The sequence below is a fragment of the Dicentrarchus labrax genome, unplaced genomic scaffold, assembly GCF_905237075.1.
Source record: "Dicentrarchus labrax unplaced genomic scaffold, dlabrax2021, whole genome shotgun sequence".
Lineage (NCBI taxonomy): Eukaryota > Metazoa > Chordata > Actinopteri > Moronidae > Dicentrarchus > Dicentrarchus labrax.
The window spans coordinates 14,406,161-14,422,697 of record NW_026136716.1 but is presented as its reverse complement, the minus strand read 5'-3'; the positions used below and the strand labels follow the sequence as shown (position 1 = coordinate 14,422,697).

At 38.1% G+C, this 16,537-nt stretch overlaps 1 protein-coding gene across 1 annotated transcript in view; it reads left to right on the top strand.

Annotated features, from left to right (window-relative positions):
* Positions 1 to 5,484: 5,484 nt before the first annotated feature.
* slx9 (SLX9 ribosome biogenesis factor) overlaps positions 5,485 to 16,537 on the top strand; it is a 31,066-nt gene continuing 20,013 nt past the window's right edge. Inside the window, exons 1-2 of the mRNA XM_051427308.1 lie at positions 5,485 to 6,187; positions 6,497 to 6,617. Of these exons, the coding sequence (XP_051283268.1) occupies positions 5,990 to 6,187; positions 6,497 to 6,617 (319 nt within the window). The 5' untranslated portion in view covers positions 5,485 to 5,989. The remainder of the gene's footprint in view (positions 6,188 to 6,496; positions 6,618 to 16,537) is intronic.

The following is a 16,537-nucleotide window of genomic DNA, read 5'->3' as shown; positions in this document are numbered from 1 at the left end:
TGTTTTATTATAGTAGAGTAGTGATAACATGGCTGATTTATGAATCGCTGCAAATAAATATGACATAAAGACATGACTGATTCCGACTCATAAGAAAGATGAAGAAGGGACAAAATGCTTTCGGTATAAGTGGCCAAAGTGAGTTCGGTCTTAGTGGAAATTACAAGTGGAAGCTCAAGCTTAGTTTAGGGTTTAAGTGGGTGGTGGGAACTACTAGCCTGAAGGTCAGAGAGGTTCAGTCTAGTTGAGCTTTGATTTGTCCCAAACAATCAGGCCCGACAGGACCCAATCCTGAAAAACGTCTGTGCGAGCCCGAACCATAGAAGCAATTTGGGGCCCAAAACGAAACCCGAATTTCTGCTTACAATAAATCAGTTAACTACATTGTGCATATTATATGGTGCAAATTATTATCAAAACTAATAAATTCACATTAATTACAGTTGCATGCATTTTTAATAAAATATTTAACTTATATATATATATTTATTCAATCTAAGTTAAAATAGCAGTTTTGACCCAACACGACCCGTCAGGTTCAGGCAGAGAATCAAAGCTCTAGTTCAGTCCCTCAGATCAAACGGCTCAGGATGTTTGAGTTCTACCGATCCTCACTCAAATCTATGAATTTTTAGAAGTGTAAAACTCAGAGGAAAACAGGTACAGTGTCTCAAACAGGAATACCAAGTCTATTAGTAATGTCAACAGGGGAGTCGACCAGTTGCACGGTTGGGTAAATTTCAGGCGACTAAGGGTGGCAGGATGGTTGAATAGGGTGTTAAAAATCAGGGTTACTGACCACAAGGTAGATAGTTGAATACCCAATTCTGCCCCATAATCCTTTCCTTATTTTGTACACTTCCCTGCTGAAGGGTTGGAGGACGTAAGTAACCAACATTGTTTTACAGACCATCAATATTACTTTTTTACGGAAGTTTTTTAAGCAAATAAATCACAAGAAACTCTCATTGGTAGCTTTTACTACATTTTTATTTATTTCTTGATATAACTCAGATTATTTTCTAGGGGTTTATATGAGGTATAACAGAGCTCCTCGTATCCCAGGTACAATAGCACTGCTTGGTGCCACAAGTGCTAGTATTAGTTCTGTGATTTTCAAAATGTGCAGCAAATGTTAAGCCTCAAGTATAGTTCATTAAAGTGCAGATACCTGGTGATCTAAGGTGGAGGGATCATATCCAGGGTGTCTTCTACTGAGACTTTTCTGTGTTTTCTCCTCAAAGATGAAAAGAAAAGCAACAACAAACATACACTTTGCTTAATGAGTTTCTGTGTCTGAATATCAATACAGTGGTTGGAAGTTTGGAGGTTCAAGCCTTGCTCAACTCTGTGAATCTTGAAATTAATCAGAATCAGAATCAGATTTATTGCCAGGTAGGTTTTTACACACACGAGGAACTCATCTTGGTGCAATGGTGCTTAAAATATACAGTCACACAAAAATGTACAAGCTGTTTAAAGAAACGAGTGAAAAGGACTTCAAAATTGTGGAAGACTGTCTCAGGGGAAATAATACAGTGGGTTAGAAGACTAACCATAAAATCTGAGGTTGTGTGTTTGATTCCTCTGTGAGGCTGAATGAATTTTGAAGTTCAATGTCCAAAGTGAATAATTAAAAGCACTCAGAGGGAAGGTTTCAAAGTGAGGAGACTTGGTGGTGCAGTGGGTTTTCTGAGTGTAGGGTGTCCAGTGGTGAAAGTGCTGTTGGTTGGTGTTTACTTAACTAAAATAAGAACTAGACTTAAATGAAAACTATTTTTGTACTAAAACTAAGTAGAATAATGTGTATTGTGTGCTAATGCAGAAGCTTATTGGAGAACGATGTCACTTACCGGATCACTCACTTTTATTGTTAACATTTAAAGTTGGAGTTCAAACAACAGAAGAAAATGAATCAGTTTCACAATCAAAAAAGAGATGCAGAACTTTTCCTGAAAACGTTTTGTCCTCTGACATGTGTCGCTTTGCATTATTAGAGTTAATAAAACAACTTGAATCCTGTCAAAGTACACAAAATAGTGTTGATCGGTGGTACAATGAGTTCTGTGATATGATTATTTTAGAAATGGATAAATGTCAACCCAAACATTTAAATAAATACAAATTTAAGCAGTTAGCAAGGTGCTCTAAACCTTTCTGGAATTCTGAGCTCCAAAAACTGTGGAATGAACGAAAAATAGCTGAAAAGAACTTTCTTCGATGTAATGATCCAGTAAGGAAACAACAACTGAGAGAAAATTACAGGCAAGCACAGTTTATTTTTGATAAAAAATTAAGGTTCTACAAAAGGAAGTTTAGTAGAGGGCAGTCCTTGAGATTAGATTATTTACAAACCAATAATCCACAACAATTTTGGAGGGAAATTAATAAATTAGGCCCAAGGAGAATACAGAAAATACCTATGGGGGTTGTCCTAAGTGATGATGTCCTGGAATGCAGGAAAGATTTTGTAATTAAAAAGTGGGAGACCGATTTTGCTGATTTATTATCAGGAAGTAATATTCCACCAATTTTTGAAGATGCTTTTCTTGAAGATGCATGTAAAGTAAAGGACAATTTAGAGAGAAATATGGGCGGAGAGAACTATTCACCAAATTTATTTTTGAATTGTGATATTACCTTGGAAGAAGTGAAAGCTGCTATAAATAAGTCTAAGATGAAAAAAGCAGTAGGTGTGGAAGATATCCCAAATGAAGTGTTAAAGTCACCTCCTCTTTTAAACATGCTTTTCTGTTTGTTTAGGTTTTGTTTTAAACACAGTATTGTTCCTTCCGTGTGGTATAAGTCTATTATCAAACCTATCCCAAAGTCATCTGAGAATGACCCTAGGATACCACTCAATTACAGGGGAATCAGCCTTCTTAGCACAGTGTATAAATTGTATAGTAGTATTTTGAATGCTAGGCTGACCGAGTATCTGGAAACAGAGGAATATTTAGTTGATGAACAGAATGGGTTCAGAAGGAGTCAAGCCTGCATTGATCATATTCATACAATTTCAACAATTGTCAGGACAAGAATTGCAGAAAATAAATCTTCTTTTGTATTTTTTGTGGATTTCCAAAAGGCTTTTGATTGGGTAAATAGAGATCTGCTTACCTTAAAACTTTTAAAAGGAGGTGTGGATGGTAAATTCTATCAAGCTCTAAAGTCACTGTATAGTTCTTCAGTTGTATGTGTTCAGATAAATGATCTTCAAACTGACTGGTTTAAAACCCCCTTTGGTGTTAAACAGGGTGATGTCCTGTCCCCTACCTTGTTTTCTCTTTATATAAATGACCTGGGCTTTTGAAGTCAAGAATGCTAATTTAGGTATACATTTGAATGATTTAACTGTGGGTATTTTGTTGTACGCGGATGATATTGTTCTGCTGGCTGAATCGGAGGATGATTTACAGAATATGCTAAACTTAGTACAGACCTGGTGTTGCAGATGGAGGCAGTCCATAAATCAGAGTAAAACACAGATAATTCATTTTAGAAAAAAAGGTGTCCCAAGAAGTGAGAAAATCTTTACTTTTTCTGATATGCCATTAGAAAATACATCTGTTTATAAATATTTAGGATTTCCACTTGATGAATTTATGAATTATGAAAATGGAATTAAACTCCTGGCTGATTCAGCTGGCAGAGCTCTGGGTTCCGTTGTTAACAAGTTAAAAATATGTAAAGACCTTGGTTATTCTACTTACTCTCAATTGTATGATGCATGTGTTTCTCCCATTGTGAACTATGCTGCTGGGGTATGGGGATTTAAAGAAAGAAGGATTTCAGATGCAGTACAAAACAGAGCTATACGTTGTTTTCTGGGTATTCATAAATATGTTCCCTCTTTGGCTGCTCAGGGTAACATGGGCTGGATTCCTGGTACAATAAGGAGAAAGTGTGATATGATTAGACTGTGGAATTGTTTTATTAATATGTCAGATGACAGGATCAATAAGAAAGTTTTTCTTTGGTGTAAAGTTCAGAACTCTCCATGGGCCGCAGAGATTCATGCTGTCTTTGAAGAAGCCGATTTTCAGTACATCTATAGAAATAATTTATCATGCAGCATAAACAAATTAGAAAAAAGTTACTTGTCGGGTTCAATGAAAAATGGTTAAATGATATAACGATAAAACCGAAATTACGGACATATGTTCAAATCAAGCCTAATTATGAAACAGAATTATATGTTAAAACAAATTTACCAAGAAATCAGAGATCCTTGATTGCCCAATTAAGAATGGGAATCCTTCCCCTGGCACTTGAGGTCGGCAGATTTAAAAATATCCCAGAGGAACAGAGACTTTGTGAACTTTGTGATTTACGAGAAGTGGAGAATGAATCTCATTTTCTTTTATACTGTCCCTTCTATGATTAACTCAGAGTACCTGTTGTAAATGAACTGTTTGCTCAAAACCCTGAAATATTTTGGAGTAATGATGATGTTAGGATGGAATGTTTGTTTACCTTTAATGTTTATAAGTTAGCCTCTTTTGTTACTAAAGCCTGGATGAAACGTCAGGATGTTTTATATCGTTAATGTTAGTATTGTTTAGCATCTACTTTTGGTTCTTGGTCTCTTTATGTTTTATAATGGTGTCTTGTAAGCCCTGGTGGGCTGGGCATGCTAATGCATGACACAATAATAATAAAAAAATTCAAAAAAAAAAATGCAGAAAAGTGTGAGTATAAATAATATGCAAACTGATTTACACTTCACATGTGTGTTAATGAAATGTTGTATTTCTTGTGAGTTAAACACCTATTGTGTCTAATTCAGCATCATAATCATTTTCTTCTTGTTCTCTCAGGTCAAAGATCTGCAGACTCTCCACAAACTCTTTGCTCAGGACCTGGTCCAGGACCCCTTCGTGTAAATTAGTTTTGATATGTCTGTTTTTACATACATGTAAACATTCATATGTACTGTACAGTGTAGAACATTGTAGTGTTAGATTACTATTTGCTTGTTTTTTTTTTTTTATTGTGGAAGACCTCATATTCATTTGCCACATCCACCTGCAAATAAATCTGATTTACACTTAAGGGTCCATTATTCCTTCCTTCCACAGTTCTTACTTTATACTACAAGAGGTTTTTAACTGGTTATGAAACAGTGTCAATCTCAAGTGTGTAGGCTATCTGACCAATCAGAACCATAGACTGTATATTTAAAACCACAGAGGTAGATTCAGCAGAATATTGTAACTGTTTTAAAGATGTACATGTAAAGCTTTAAACTTGGGAATATCTAAATAATAACTATGTAACATGAATATACGTAAACAGTTAACTGTTAATATGTTTGTTTTTTTTGTAAATTAACTCAAATATATGAATCAATTTATCTTCTAAATCTTAAAATTAGATGCGGAACTTTCGTTCTGCGCCGTTTTCCACCGATCTACTAACCCGGGACACCAGTCACGCTTGTCATGTCAACAATCGTCAAGCTAGCCGGGGTAGAAACATCTGCTTCTGGTATTTACCCCCAAACTAAAACTTTTATTAAGCTATGAATGATGTTGTACAGGCGAACAAGAAACACAGAGCTCGAACCTGAAGTGAAACAGAGCACCAGTGGGACAGTGAGTGCCGGAAGTACACTGCTCCTGTCCAAATGTCACATCTCTCACAATAGACTAATGTTAGCTAGCCTTGTGTTTAACCTACATCACGTGGGGCCGAGCCTAAAAAGAATAAGCAAAAAAAAGACACTAAACATCGTAGAGGGTTAACGTCTATCGTGTGGATCCGAATGTTAAAACCACGACGGTTGGTACAAACTAAACACCAGCCAAAAGTAATTAAAGTGAGCAATTTGTCATTTAATTTTGAAGGCGCAACACATTGACTTCCGGTCTAAGCGTAGCGGATTTTTCAACGTCACACGCTGTCGACACCGGGGAGCAGGAACACAACTGTTTGTGTTAAACACATTTAATTGAGTTTAATATAAAGTTCGCTAGGCTGCATTAACATGGTCGGAAAGATAAAACATGTCCGACAGAAGATTCACCAGGAGGCGGTGAAGCTCGAGAGGCCGAGCAGCCTCACACAGCCCCGCGACTCTGCGTTCTCTCGGAGTTTAGAGCAGCCTCCTCCACTGGGACTACACACAATAAGTCCTCCACTGCTGGGAAACAACAAGACTGACGCCTCGAAAAATGTCAAACAGGTCAGTTATTATAACTGTTCGAATAAATAACGTTGACGTGTGCTATTGAATGCCCATTAACGATAGTTGGACCGAGAGTACATTTAGCTAAGCACCGTGATTTCAGGGGTAGCCGTATACGAGCTTTATTTTGAAATATCACTCGTTTATTTTAGCTACCACGTTGAAAAGGTGAATCAAATCTAAAGCTCACTATTTAACCAAAATAGCTTGTACCAGATTTGGAGGAGCCATAACATGGATATGGGGTATAAGTGCTTTGATAGTCTTGTACTTATTTATTTGCATCCTTATTTGCAAACCTCACAGGCTCTGGCAGGGAGCTCCTTCCCCTCTGGGATCTTTGCTGGCACTAAAATAACTCCAGAGGCTCTGGTACAAACACTGAAGTTTGAAGAACCTCCAGATGTTCCCACACCTGCTCAGAAAGGTAAGACTTGCTGTAAGTAGTTACTGTAAATCTAAATATATACTGAATAACACAATGATAGTGCTGAGTAGTATACTGTATATGTATACTGTATATTGATGTCATGTATTTGTTGAATACAGTGTTGTGATTAATATGAAAATCATACACACGAGTATATATACAGTGCCGGTATGAAAAATGTTGCGGGCTGATAAGAATAAGAATGAGCCAAATTAAAGCAGATTAGGTAGCTAGACCCCACCTGCCTTGTAATTGTCTTTAAAACTTTAAAGCTGCAGTGTGTGATTTTTGTTTTATTTTTTTGCTAACTAAACTTTCACTATATCCTAAGTGTAGTACACAAGACAGATAATCAGTGAAAAAATCTGGTTCCTCTGGCTCTTTCTAGTGCTCTTAATGGCATGTGCAAGTAACCACCGGGCCTTGACAAAAGCAACCAATCAGAGCCAAGAAAGATTGTGGAGTCTCATTCCCAGGACGGCAAATCCAGACGCTTTGGGAACTTGGGAATGATATTTAACAATAAACTAAATTCAAGCCTCCAACCCAACGCGTCTTTGTATCTTTCTTGGCTCTGATTGGTTGCTTTTGTCCAGATTCTTGCAAATACCATTATGGGCACTAGAACCAGCCAGAGGAACCGGATTTCTTCACCGATTATCTGTCTCGTGTACTACTGTCAGGACACAGTGAAAATCTCAGCAAGTATGACAAGAAGTAATTTTTTTATAAAAATGACTTACTGCAGCTTTAAAATCCTCTTTGTGTAGTTCCACTTTAATACAAAGATATATATGAAGATAAATCACTTGTGAATATTATTTTATATTGGACAGATGAACAATAGAGTCTGTCAGGCTTCGTGACGCAGAGAGGATTCTTCATATAGAGTGATAACAGCTGGCAGGAATGACCTCACTGGCACAGGGTCAGATGAATAAGTCCTATTATTAAGAGTGGTCTGAGGGGAGGCTTGACTGTGATCCCCCTACCAGAACTCCAGAGTAGTTCCAACACAGAGCCAGCCTCTCTGAATAGTTTATTCAAATAGTTTGCATTGTTGACTCAAAGGGTTTGTTGAGCTCAACACATTGAGATCAACAAGCTGTTATTTCTGTTATGTCCCAGAGATGTATGTCAAAATTTTACCCAGGGAGAAAGAATCAAGGGTTTCCATAACCAGTAAACAGAAAATTGATACTCACAACAATACCAAAAGATGAAAACTCAAAACAAGCTTTCTTTTAAAAAGAAAAACGAAGGAGAAGCCAATCCTGTATAATTAACTATTTTTAAGTACTTTAACAAACTTAACAAAAACAATCACACACTCCCTCTATCAGGGAGGACCGCTTTCATCGTAACGTTTTACACAGCCTCTCGTCTCAGACCCAAACAGCATGCACGCTGCTGGATGACCCACCTGCCACAACTCCGATCCCAGTTTATATATATATGTCCAGCCCTGATTAGCAATTGGAGACAGCCAGACTCACTGCAGAGGGAAAACAACACAACACAACAACAGCTCTCAGCTCTGTGGCCGTAACAATCTGGCAAAACGAAAAGTAATCAGAAATAAGTAACTATAATCAGCCCAGAATACATTTGAAAAAGTGTAATTAGATTATAGTTACATTGCCATACATTACTTAATTACATTTTTGATTATTTCTTTATAATATGGCAATTTTAAAATTACAAAACCTTTTTCATGATAAACAATGCTTTATTAGTCCATGAAATCAAACAATCCCTGCCTACGGACATCAGCACCAGAGAGCACATTAAGCAGACAACAGCCAAAAGTTACGGAAGTGATGTTAATTTGTATAATAATTTGTCTTCCGCTCATATTTTAACTGGTAAAAGCACCAGAGCTGACACCTTTTCTACATTATTGTTTTGTAGTAAAAAAGAGCAAGCTGAGATAAAAAAAAAATGTGTTTGGTTTGTAGCTAAAACCATTTTTTGTCCACTTGGGAACAATTAAAAACAAGCTGTAAACACTGTTAGCAACAGTTCTGGAGCAACATATCATTCATTTATAGTTGTGCTGGTGGCAAATATAAGTCTGTTATTTGCTCTCTTTTCGATCTTTTAGGTCTCTACCAACTCCTGAGGGAAATATCTGACTCTCTCTATGTTCACCAGCTAATTTCCAATAGAGCCCGACCCATATGGGATTTCTGAGACAACACCGCGTTTTAGAGGGGACAAATTCACCGGTAATCAATATGGCGGCTGATATAGGGAATTATTTTTTGCGCTTGAATGAAAATAGTCCAATTTTGTACCAATATAAGGTACTCAGATGACTTTTTTCTTAAACAAATAACTTTATTAAAGAATATTTAAGTTAAATAGTCTTTAAAATTAGGCCTGTCTTTTAGCAAGAATATGGCGATACGATGTATCATTATACAGGGGTTACAATTCAATATATTGTAATATATTGTGACTGTAGGCTGGGTGATAAATTGTGATTTAATAAAAAATTAAATTAAATTTAGAACAGTGAGATCTGCATTCTGCACACCATAGCTCTCAGTTTAAGTTTGCTATACAAGTGTCAGAGGTTTAACCGCAAAAATTGATAGTGTTTTTGATATAACGTCACAAAATTAAGTATTGCGATACAATATTTTTTTCCACACCCCTATTTAATATGTTGAATAATTTAACATACACCGTCAACCAGTTGTAGTTGACATTGCTAAGTCCTGCTTCTTCCCTCTTACTCTGTGCTGCTTGCCACAGTTTTGTATAGCACAGCTGGCTAAACTTTGCAGTGACACCAATATATTGTCACAAGCTTTTTTCCTGTTATATGAAGTGTATATAGTATCATTATACTTAATATGTACCAGAAAAAACAGTTTTTATTTCAGCACATATTATGAAATATTGGTTGGACTCTAGTCTCCAACTGTTTTTTGTCGAATACAGCTGCTTGCTACTGTCAAAAATGACGTTGATGACAGTGAACCAAAACAATAAAGTTGTGGGCTAGACAGCTAAACAATGAGCTGAAACACACTATGAAGCTGAGGGTAGCCACAGATTCAGCTAATAATTCTCTGTCGGTTCAACACTATGAGCTAGCCCTTTCACATTTTCATTTGATACATTGTGCTTTCAAAAATATCGATTATAGCTCATTTGACAAATTCAGGTATTTTGGCCATCATTGCCAAAATAGAAATGGCTATTGAAACCCAACCCTAACAGCAACAGACTGGAAAATGATTTACAACAACTTGCTGCATTCTTAAAGGACCTAAACAATGTCCCTGTAGCCCTTCCAGTCCAGTGTGTTGTAAAAGTGGACTCCATTGGAGGTATTTATTTCTATCTTTCCTTTGTAATAATAAGCAATCCTGGCAGTCTACTGCTAATATATGAGGCTCATTTTGTACAAAGGAGCAGCAAAAACCTTAGTGATTGTGTCTTTATATGTTAGTTGAATTAAAACAACCCTCTCATTACTTTTTGCTCAAAGACTTTTACACTTTATTCATTTTTGCAACACCAAATGGAACCGACCACAGGGCTGTAGCAGAGCACAGATGCACACTACTGAAGGAAGGAGTAAGGGCTGGAGGGCCCTGGGCCCCTGCAGAGCCAGGCCTTGCTGGGAATGACCACATTGGGGTTGTACAGGGGCAGGAAACTCTGGTGCAGGTTGTGGCACTTCTGTTCTACATCCAGGGCGTGAGCATTAGTGGCCATCTTGTCCTCCAGAGTCGACAGGCGGTGGTGCATTGGCCCCATGTCTTGGTGGCAGCGCTGAAGTGTTGGCCGAAGTCCAGATGACATTTTTGTCAGGTCATTTTTCTCCAGCGTGAGACTGGTGAAGGGCTGGTCCACACAGAGCTCTTGCCTGGGTCTGTGGTTGAGGATGTCCAGGCAGTGGTTGGTCTGATGCAGCTTGGAATCACAGTTCCTGATCTGGCCTGCAACCTTCTGAGTGTCATTTGTAAGATCTTTAATCTCATACATGATATTCTGCCTCTCCCAACGCAGCCTCTCCTGCACCTTGCTCATCTCATTGATCTTTTTCTGCATGGCACCATCTGTGTTGCGGTGCTGACACTCATGGGCATTCTTCAGCCTGGCAAGGGTAAACCGCAGGTTCCCCCTGAAGGAACAAGAGTCTTTAACCAGGTTATCAGCAGTCCGCTTTATGTCCTTGCAGCGGGACGTCCAGTTGTCACGGCTCAGGCTGGGCTTGTGTTCACTAACTGGGAGCTGGGGGCCGGCTGAGTTGATGTCAAGAGTTATACATTTGGTGCTGAGCTTGTTAGCCTCACCTTTATCTTGATAGTCTGCCAGCAGCTGAGCGTAGATCTCTTTCAGAGAGCTCAGTTTATCCAACAAGATAATGATCTGCTTCTGGAGCAGTACTGTGATTTCATTGGTCAACTGTACCTCCTTTTTCAGCTCTATGAGTACAGGGTCTTGTGCCAGGACCCCTGTGTTCAGTTTTTTGTTCTCCACACACTCAGCCATTAGTTGGCCATAAGAGAGCTTCTCCTCGAGAAAGCTGTCAGCAGTGCTTTTCACTTGCTCCAGGGCAATGATTTCCCGGTCCACCTGCCCAATAGTCTCAGATATCTGTGCCTGCCACTGGCTGACCTCCTTATGCCGGGACGTCAGATTCCTCATGGTGCTACGAGTGGCAGAGGGGATCTGCGAGAGATCATGACCTAGGGCACAGACGATCTCGTCGTCAAGCGCCACCAGGCTGTTGTTGGTGGAAATCTCTGGCAAGGCGCCTCTGGCCCCTGAACTGAAAGGGTCCTCTCTTGGTATGCGTGGTTGCCTAACAGTATGAAAAGAGGTCTATGTCATAACTTAGCTTGACTGCTTCTATCTATAAAGTGTCAGTTCACCAAAATTCAAAAACCCTAGAGGTGACTGTGCATGCAGCCAAAGGAGGTTTTATTGGTCCAGATTTTGAGATATAAAACCCAAAACAATGGAAGTAGGGATGTAACGATATACTCAACTCATGATACTACTATACAGTACAATAAGATTCCTTTATTTCCCAGACAAGAATCTACAAAACATATTTTCTCTTACATGTTCTTTACAATATTGTAAAATCCTTTTTCTCTGAAGTATGGTATAAACTGTGCAAAACAATGCATATTTCCTTTGCGTTGTCGTTGCGTTTGTCTTTGTGCCTTGATGCCACGATTTATATCTAAATCAATTTTTCATATGATTGATTTAAATCTTTAATATTTGTCTCACAGTTTAACTGTCACATGAAATATCTTTACATTTCTAAATGGAGGTAAATGTAATTTAGTTTGTTGTGCTCACAGCATGAACAACATATGGCTCACCTGGAGCAATGCTCTCCCCTCATTCTCCTCCACAATGAAACACTTTGTAAGAGCACTTTTAAAAACACTGAAAATGTATGTCTCGAGAGCAACGTAATCTAGTTTTTTTTTCTCTTAACTGTCTAATTGTTTCCTCATAGTTTTAGCAATGAAAACTGGGAGTGTTTAGAGACTACTTTGTACCAAAGAAAAAGTTCCTATAAAAATGAATTGTCATTAATAACAGGGACACTGTTTTTGGAAAGGGATGTTCCACCACAGTAAGTGAGAAAACATTTCTTGTTATTTAGGTGAACTGACTCTGATTGATTATTGAATTTGTTAAATTTATTTTAAAAGACTACATGAAAACAGGGAAGTAATTAAAAACTGAAAAGAGTTACTTACCACATGTCTGATAATCTAAATGAATCACGTGAAGGAATGAGAAAATCGGAGAAAACGGCTAGTCTCTGAAAAGCTTGTGCTCAGTTCAAGTCACAGAAATGATGTGAAGTTTCTCTGCTGTGTGCTACAGACATCCGGAATCACTGTGACATCAGTGTCCAGAACTGTGACAATAGTTGGACACTTCTAAAAAAGAACCTCTGCTCTTTTTCACTAAAGATGGATGTTTTATGTCATAAACATGCAATCATTTGTATGATGTTAGAGGTGGTTACTTTTCAGATGGGGTGGACCACCTCCACTATAAAACTACACTAAAACTAGAGATGTCTTGATGCCACTTTTTCATGTCCGATAATGATGCCTCAACCTTGAGCATCTGCTGATACCAATCCGATACTGTCTTTGTCCCTCTCATAAACGAGTAAGCTGTACATAATACATTGTTTAGGTTCAGATGTGATCTCTCTCTCTCTCTCTCTCCCTCAGTTTTACTTTGTTTACTTAATGAATGTGTTTTAACTCAGGGTTTCGAGCAGTAATTGACATTATTAAACCATGGCACCCCTTTATAGGTAATTGTTGTCATGGCACGTTAACCTATTGTGCTGTAATTAGTATTATCAGTAGTACCTTTATTATATATTTAAATTTACAATATGTAATCTTTGCTGCAAAGGCCTCTCACATCAAAACAATAACAAAAGACAAAGTTTGATGACATTATTGTGGGATCATGGGAGTTTTAGTCTTTACCACCATTCCTGCCATACTTTCCCAATTCCATACTAATCGTGTAATGATTGTACACATTATACTAATTGTTAGTATCCTCTTTTTTGCAGTTATTCTGCAATATAAACATTTTTTATTATGTTGTACTCGCAGGAAATGGTTAAATATGTGTGCTGATCAAAATGTGAACACCAAAACACAAATACTAAAAATGTGCCTACAATTGATATATGGAGTAGAATTGGGACACAGTTAAGTACTGTTTTGTAGCATTGCATTCTCTGGCCACTAGATGGTGTGTAAGACTTACAATCGCCCTCCTCATGCTGCAGCAGCAGCACCACAGCACACTACATTAAAGGTTTTTTGGGGATTTCTGTGGCACTAATTAATGCTGCTGGAACATCTCCTTCCAGCTTCGGAACAGCAGCTTGAAAAGGCTGGCGCAGACATCTGAGCAGAGGGAAAAAAAGATAATCAGAGGGATGGAGGGCAGTGGTAGCATCTCTGTGTAACTGGGGATGTGTCTGAAGAAGGGAGTGATGGATGTGGGCCTAGTTGCTAAGCACGCTGTGCTGCATGAAGACTCACCAGACAACGGCCCACTGCTATTTATAGACCAAGCACAGTATAAATTTAGCTCATGCATGAAATCAAGGTTTAGCTGCATCAGTGTTTCCTTGCTTTAGCTGGGAGATACTGAGGCGACCAGGTACTTTCTCAGTTTAAGGACACTCTGTGTAATGTACTGATAGCTAAAACAGGATTTGATTAGCTTTAAATGCAATCTTTTTTTGTAACTAGTTTTTCTTGTCTCCTTAAAGGACCATATTTTCCATTTTTGGGTCACTTTATTGTAATAAACTCCAGTTTGTAGTGTTTTTATTGTGTTTTTCTTTCCTTTAAGACAGCCATTGATTTCAGTTCTATTTTCATTCTGTATGGAAATCAAGTTGGTCTGACAACCTGTTTGAGGGTGGTTGTCAATTTCACTGAGCATCATTTGTGTAGGGTTGCAACTCTCTCTCTCTTTCAATACTCTTGTTATTAGTTAATGTGTTGATTTGTTGACTTTTTTTCTTGATAAATGCCTAGAATTATTAATCAATAAATTGTTACCAATTGATTTTCAACTAATCATTCAGCACTACACAATGTTTGCTGTGATGGAGTACCATACAGACATTTTCAGGTCTCTGCAAGTTGAGTATCATGCTGTAGTAAGAGAAAAAAAAAAAACATTTAAATGTTAGCAAGTTCATGCTTTGATGTCCTACTTCAAAAAGTGTCTTCCAGCAGGAATGATCTATCATTGCTGTCTGGTGTATGGTACAGAGCAGTGGTTCCCAACGTGTGGTTGCCAAAGCTTCGTGGGGGGTCGCAAGGTCTTCTTAATTTTAAGGTGTGAGAAAACATTTCCTTTATTTTTGTGAAGATAACAGTTGGTTCAAAGTTTTAGATTGAACCTTTCAAGACCTGAACAAAAGCAGTATGCAGTTAAAACAATCAAAGCTAATAGTATAAAATCACAAAATTTGTTAAGTATGTAAGATTGTTAAAAATTATAAAAATACATAATACAGACAGATAATTATATAAAAATATCAGAAAAACTCAATCCCTCATTTAACGTTATTGTGTTCACTGTTCGGGTTCTTTGTGCAGTTTACCAGTTGTTTTCTACTGTTGAATATAATAGGAAATATCCATAAAATCTGTCACTTAGTCAGGGGTCGTCAGTTTACAAAAAATGGATCCCTTAAGGAAAAAGGTTGGGAACCACTGACTTTGACCCTATGGTAAACATATTGGATTCCAGTGTTTTAGTAGCATTTGGAATATATCGATACATATATATCGAATATAAAATATAGGAACATTTAGTAGGATTTACTGAATTTCAACATGTGGTCAGCAGAGGACATTGCACCCTACTGTGCATATATAGGCAAATACAAACTTCCAGCCAACAGAGAAGCTCTAAAATCCAATTAAAAGCTAACCCAGCTGTGATCCAGCTGTGCCACCGTCCTCAGAGACAGACGTCACTTCAGATGACAGTTTACGGAGAAGGACATCTCATTTCTCTAAAAATGACTTTCTCAATTCCTCTCTCCTTGCATCTTTTCCTCGAATCTTCAGTGGGAGGTCCTATGTAAGATGTGAGGAAAAGTGAGGGAATGCAATGAAGGGAACTGGCACTTACCTAAAGACTGGAGTAGCAAGAATATGCTGTTCACAATGAATAGAACCTTAAAACATATCCTGGCGCCGCCCACGGAAACTCAGATATTTACCAGGAGGTGTGGCCTTTTTTTTTTTTTTTTTGAAAGATAGAACACACATTTAAAATACAAGTAAAGTACATTGTCTCTGTGACGTCACCCAGTTGTTTCTGAAGAGCTGTTGTGAAGCTCAGTTTGGTTGGCTCTGGCCGTCGCCATCTTGGCAGTCCTGCCGGCTCCCTGCTAATCCAAAAATGGGCAAATATGTAGAGTTGTCGTGAACGGGGGGAAATTAGCTATAGAGACCAAAACTGCTTTTGTACCAGGTTGTAAACATGTTTATTTCTGCTGTAGAGTTGGGCATTTAATAAGGGGCCTTATGGAGTTTGACTCACTTTAGATGCCAACCTCAAGTGGCTTGACTGACAACCAATCATTTCCAACCAATTTCATTTGATCCTGTCTCCTTCCTCTGGAAACACAAGCACATAGTTGCACAAAACCTTGTAAAGGAACTTTAGACCGAATTGTTATTGTCAGCAGCAGAAATACAATGCACTGAGTTTAATATGTAAATTACATTCTGAACACAAATGCGCCTGCAAGAGCCTGCCACTTTCTGTATGTGTTTGCAAATGAGTGTAGAGCCTTGTAGGAGTTCCACTGTGGCAGCTCCGAGTTCATAAAGCATCCTTGGGAAAAAACATACTGTATTTGTCCAATTAGGCTAATCCGTTGTGCTTTAGGCCAGAGCCACATACTTTATTCTTTAATCAGTCACTGTGCTGAGAAGTATGAATGGATTCAGCATCAGTAAACGTGCCATGGGGTAGAGAGCTGGAAAGAGAAAGAGAAGCATGCTTTGATGTTTGTGTACTGTCATTCACCTATTGCTGTATCCTTTTTGTTATTCTTCTCATTCACAACCTTCAGCAGCTATATTAAGATTTTTTAACATTTGAAGCATTATCAGAAACTCACAAACGGATAACCCACATGGATGAGTACCAAAACTTTTTGTTGATGCAGAAAATTGGCCAGAAAAACAACCAGAAAAAACTGCTTCTGTGGACAGGGCTGCAGCAAAACCTAATATTTTCACCCCTTTACCTTGCCGTCAGATAGACCTTTCGGACAGGGCACTGAAGCAATTAAATCTGTTTATGCTCTCTTCAAGGCCACGAGACTGACTTTTGTGTTTTAACACAGTAGT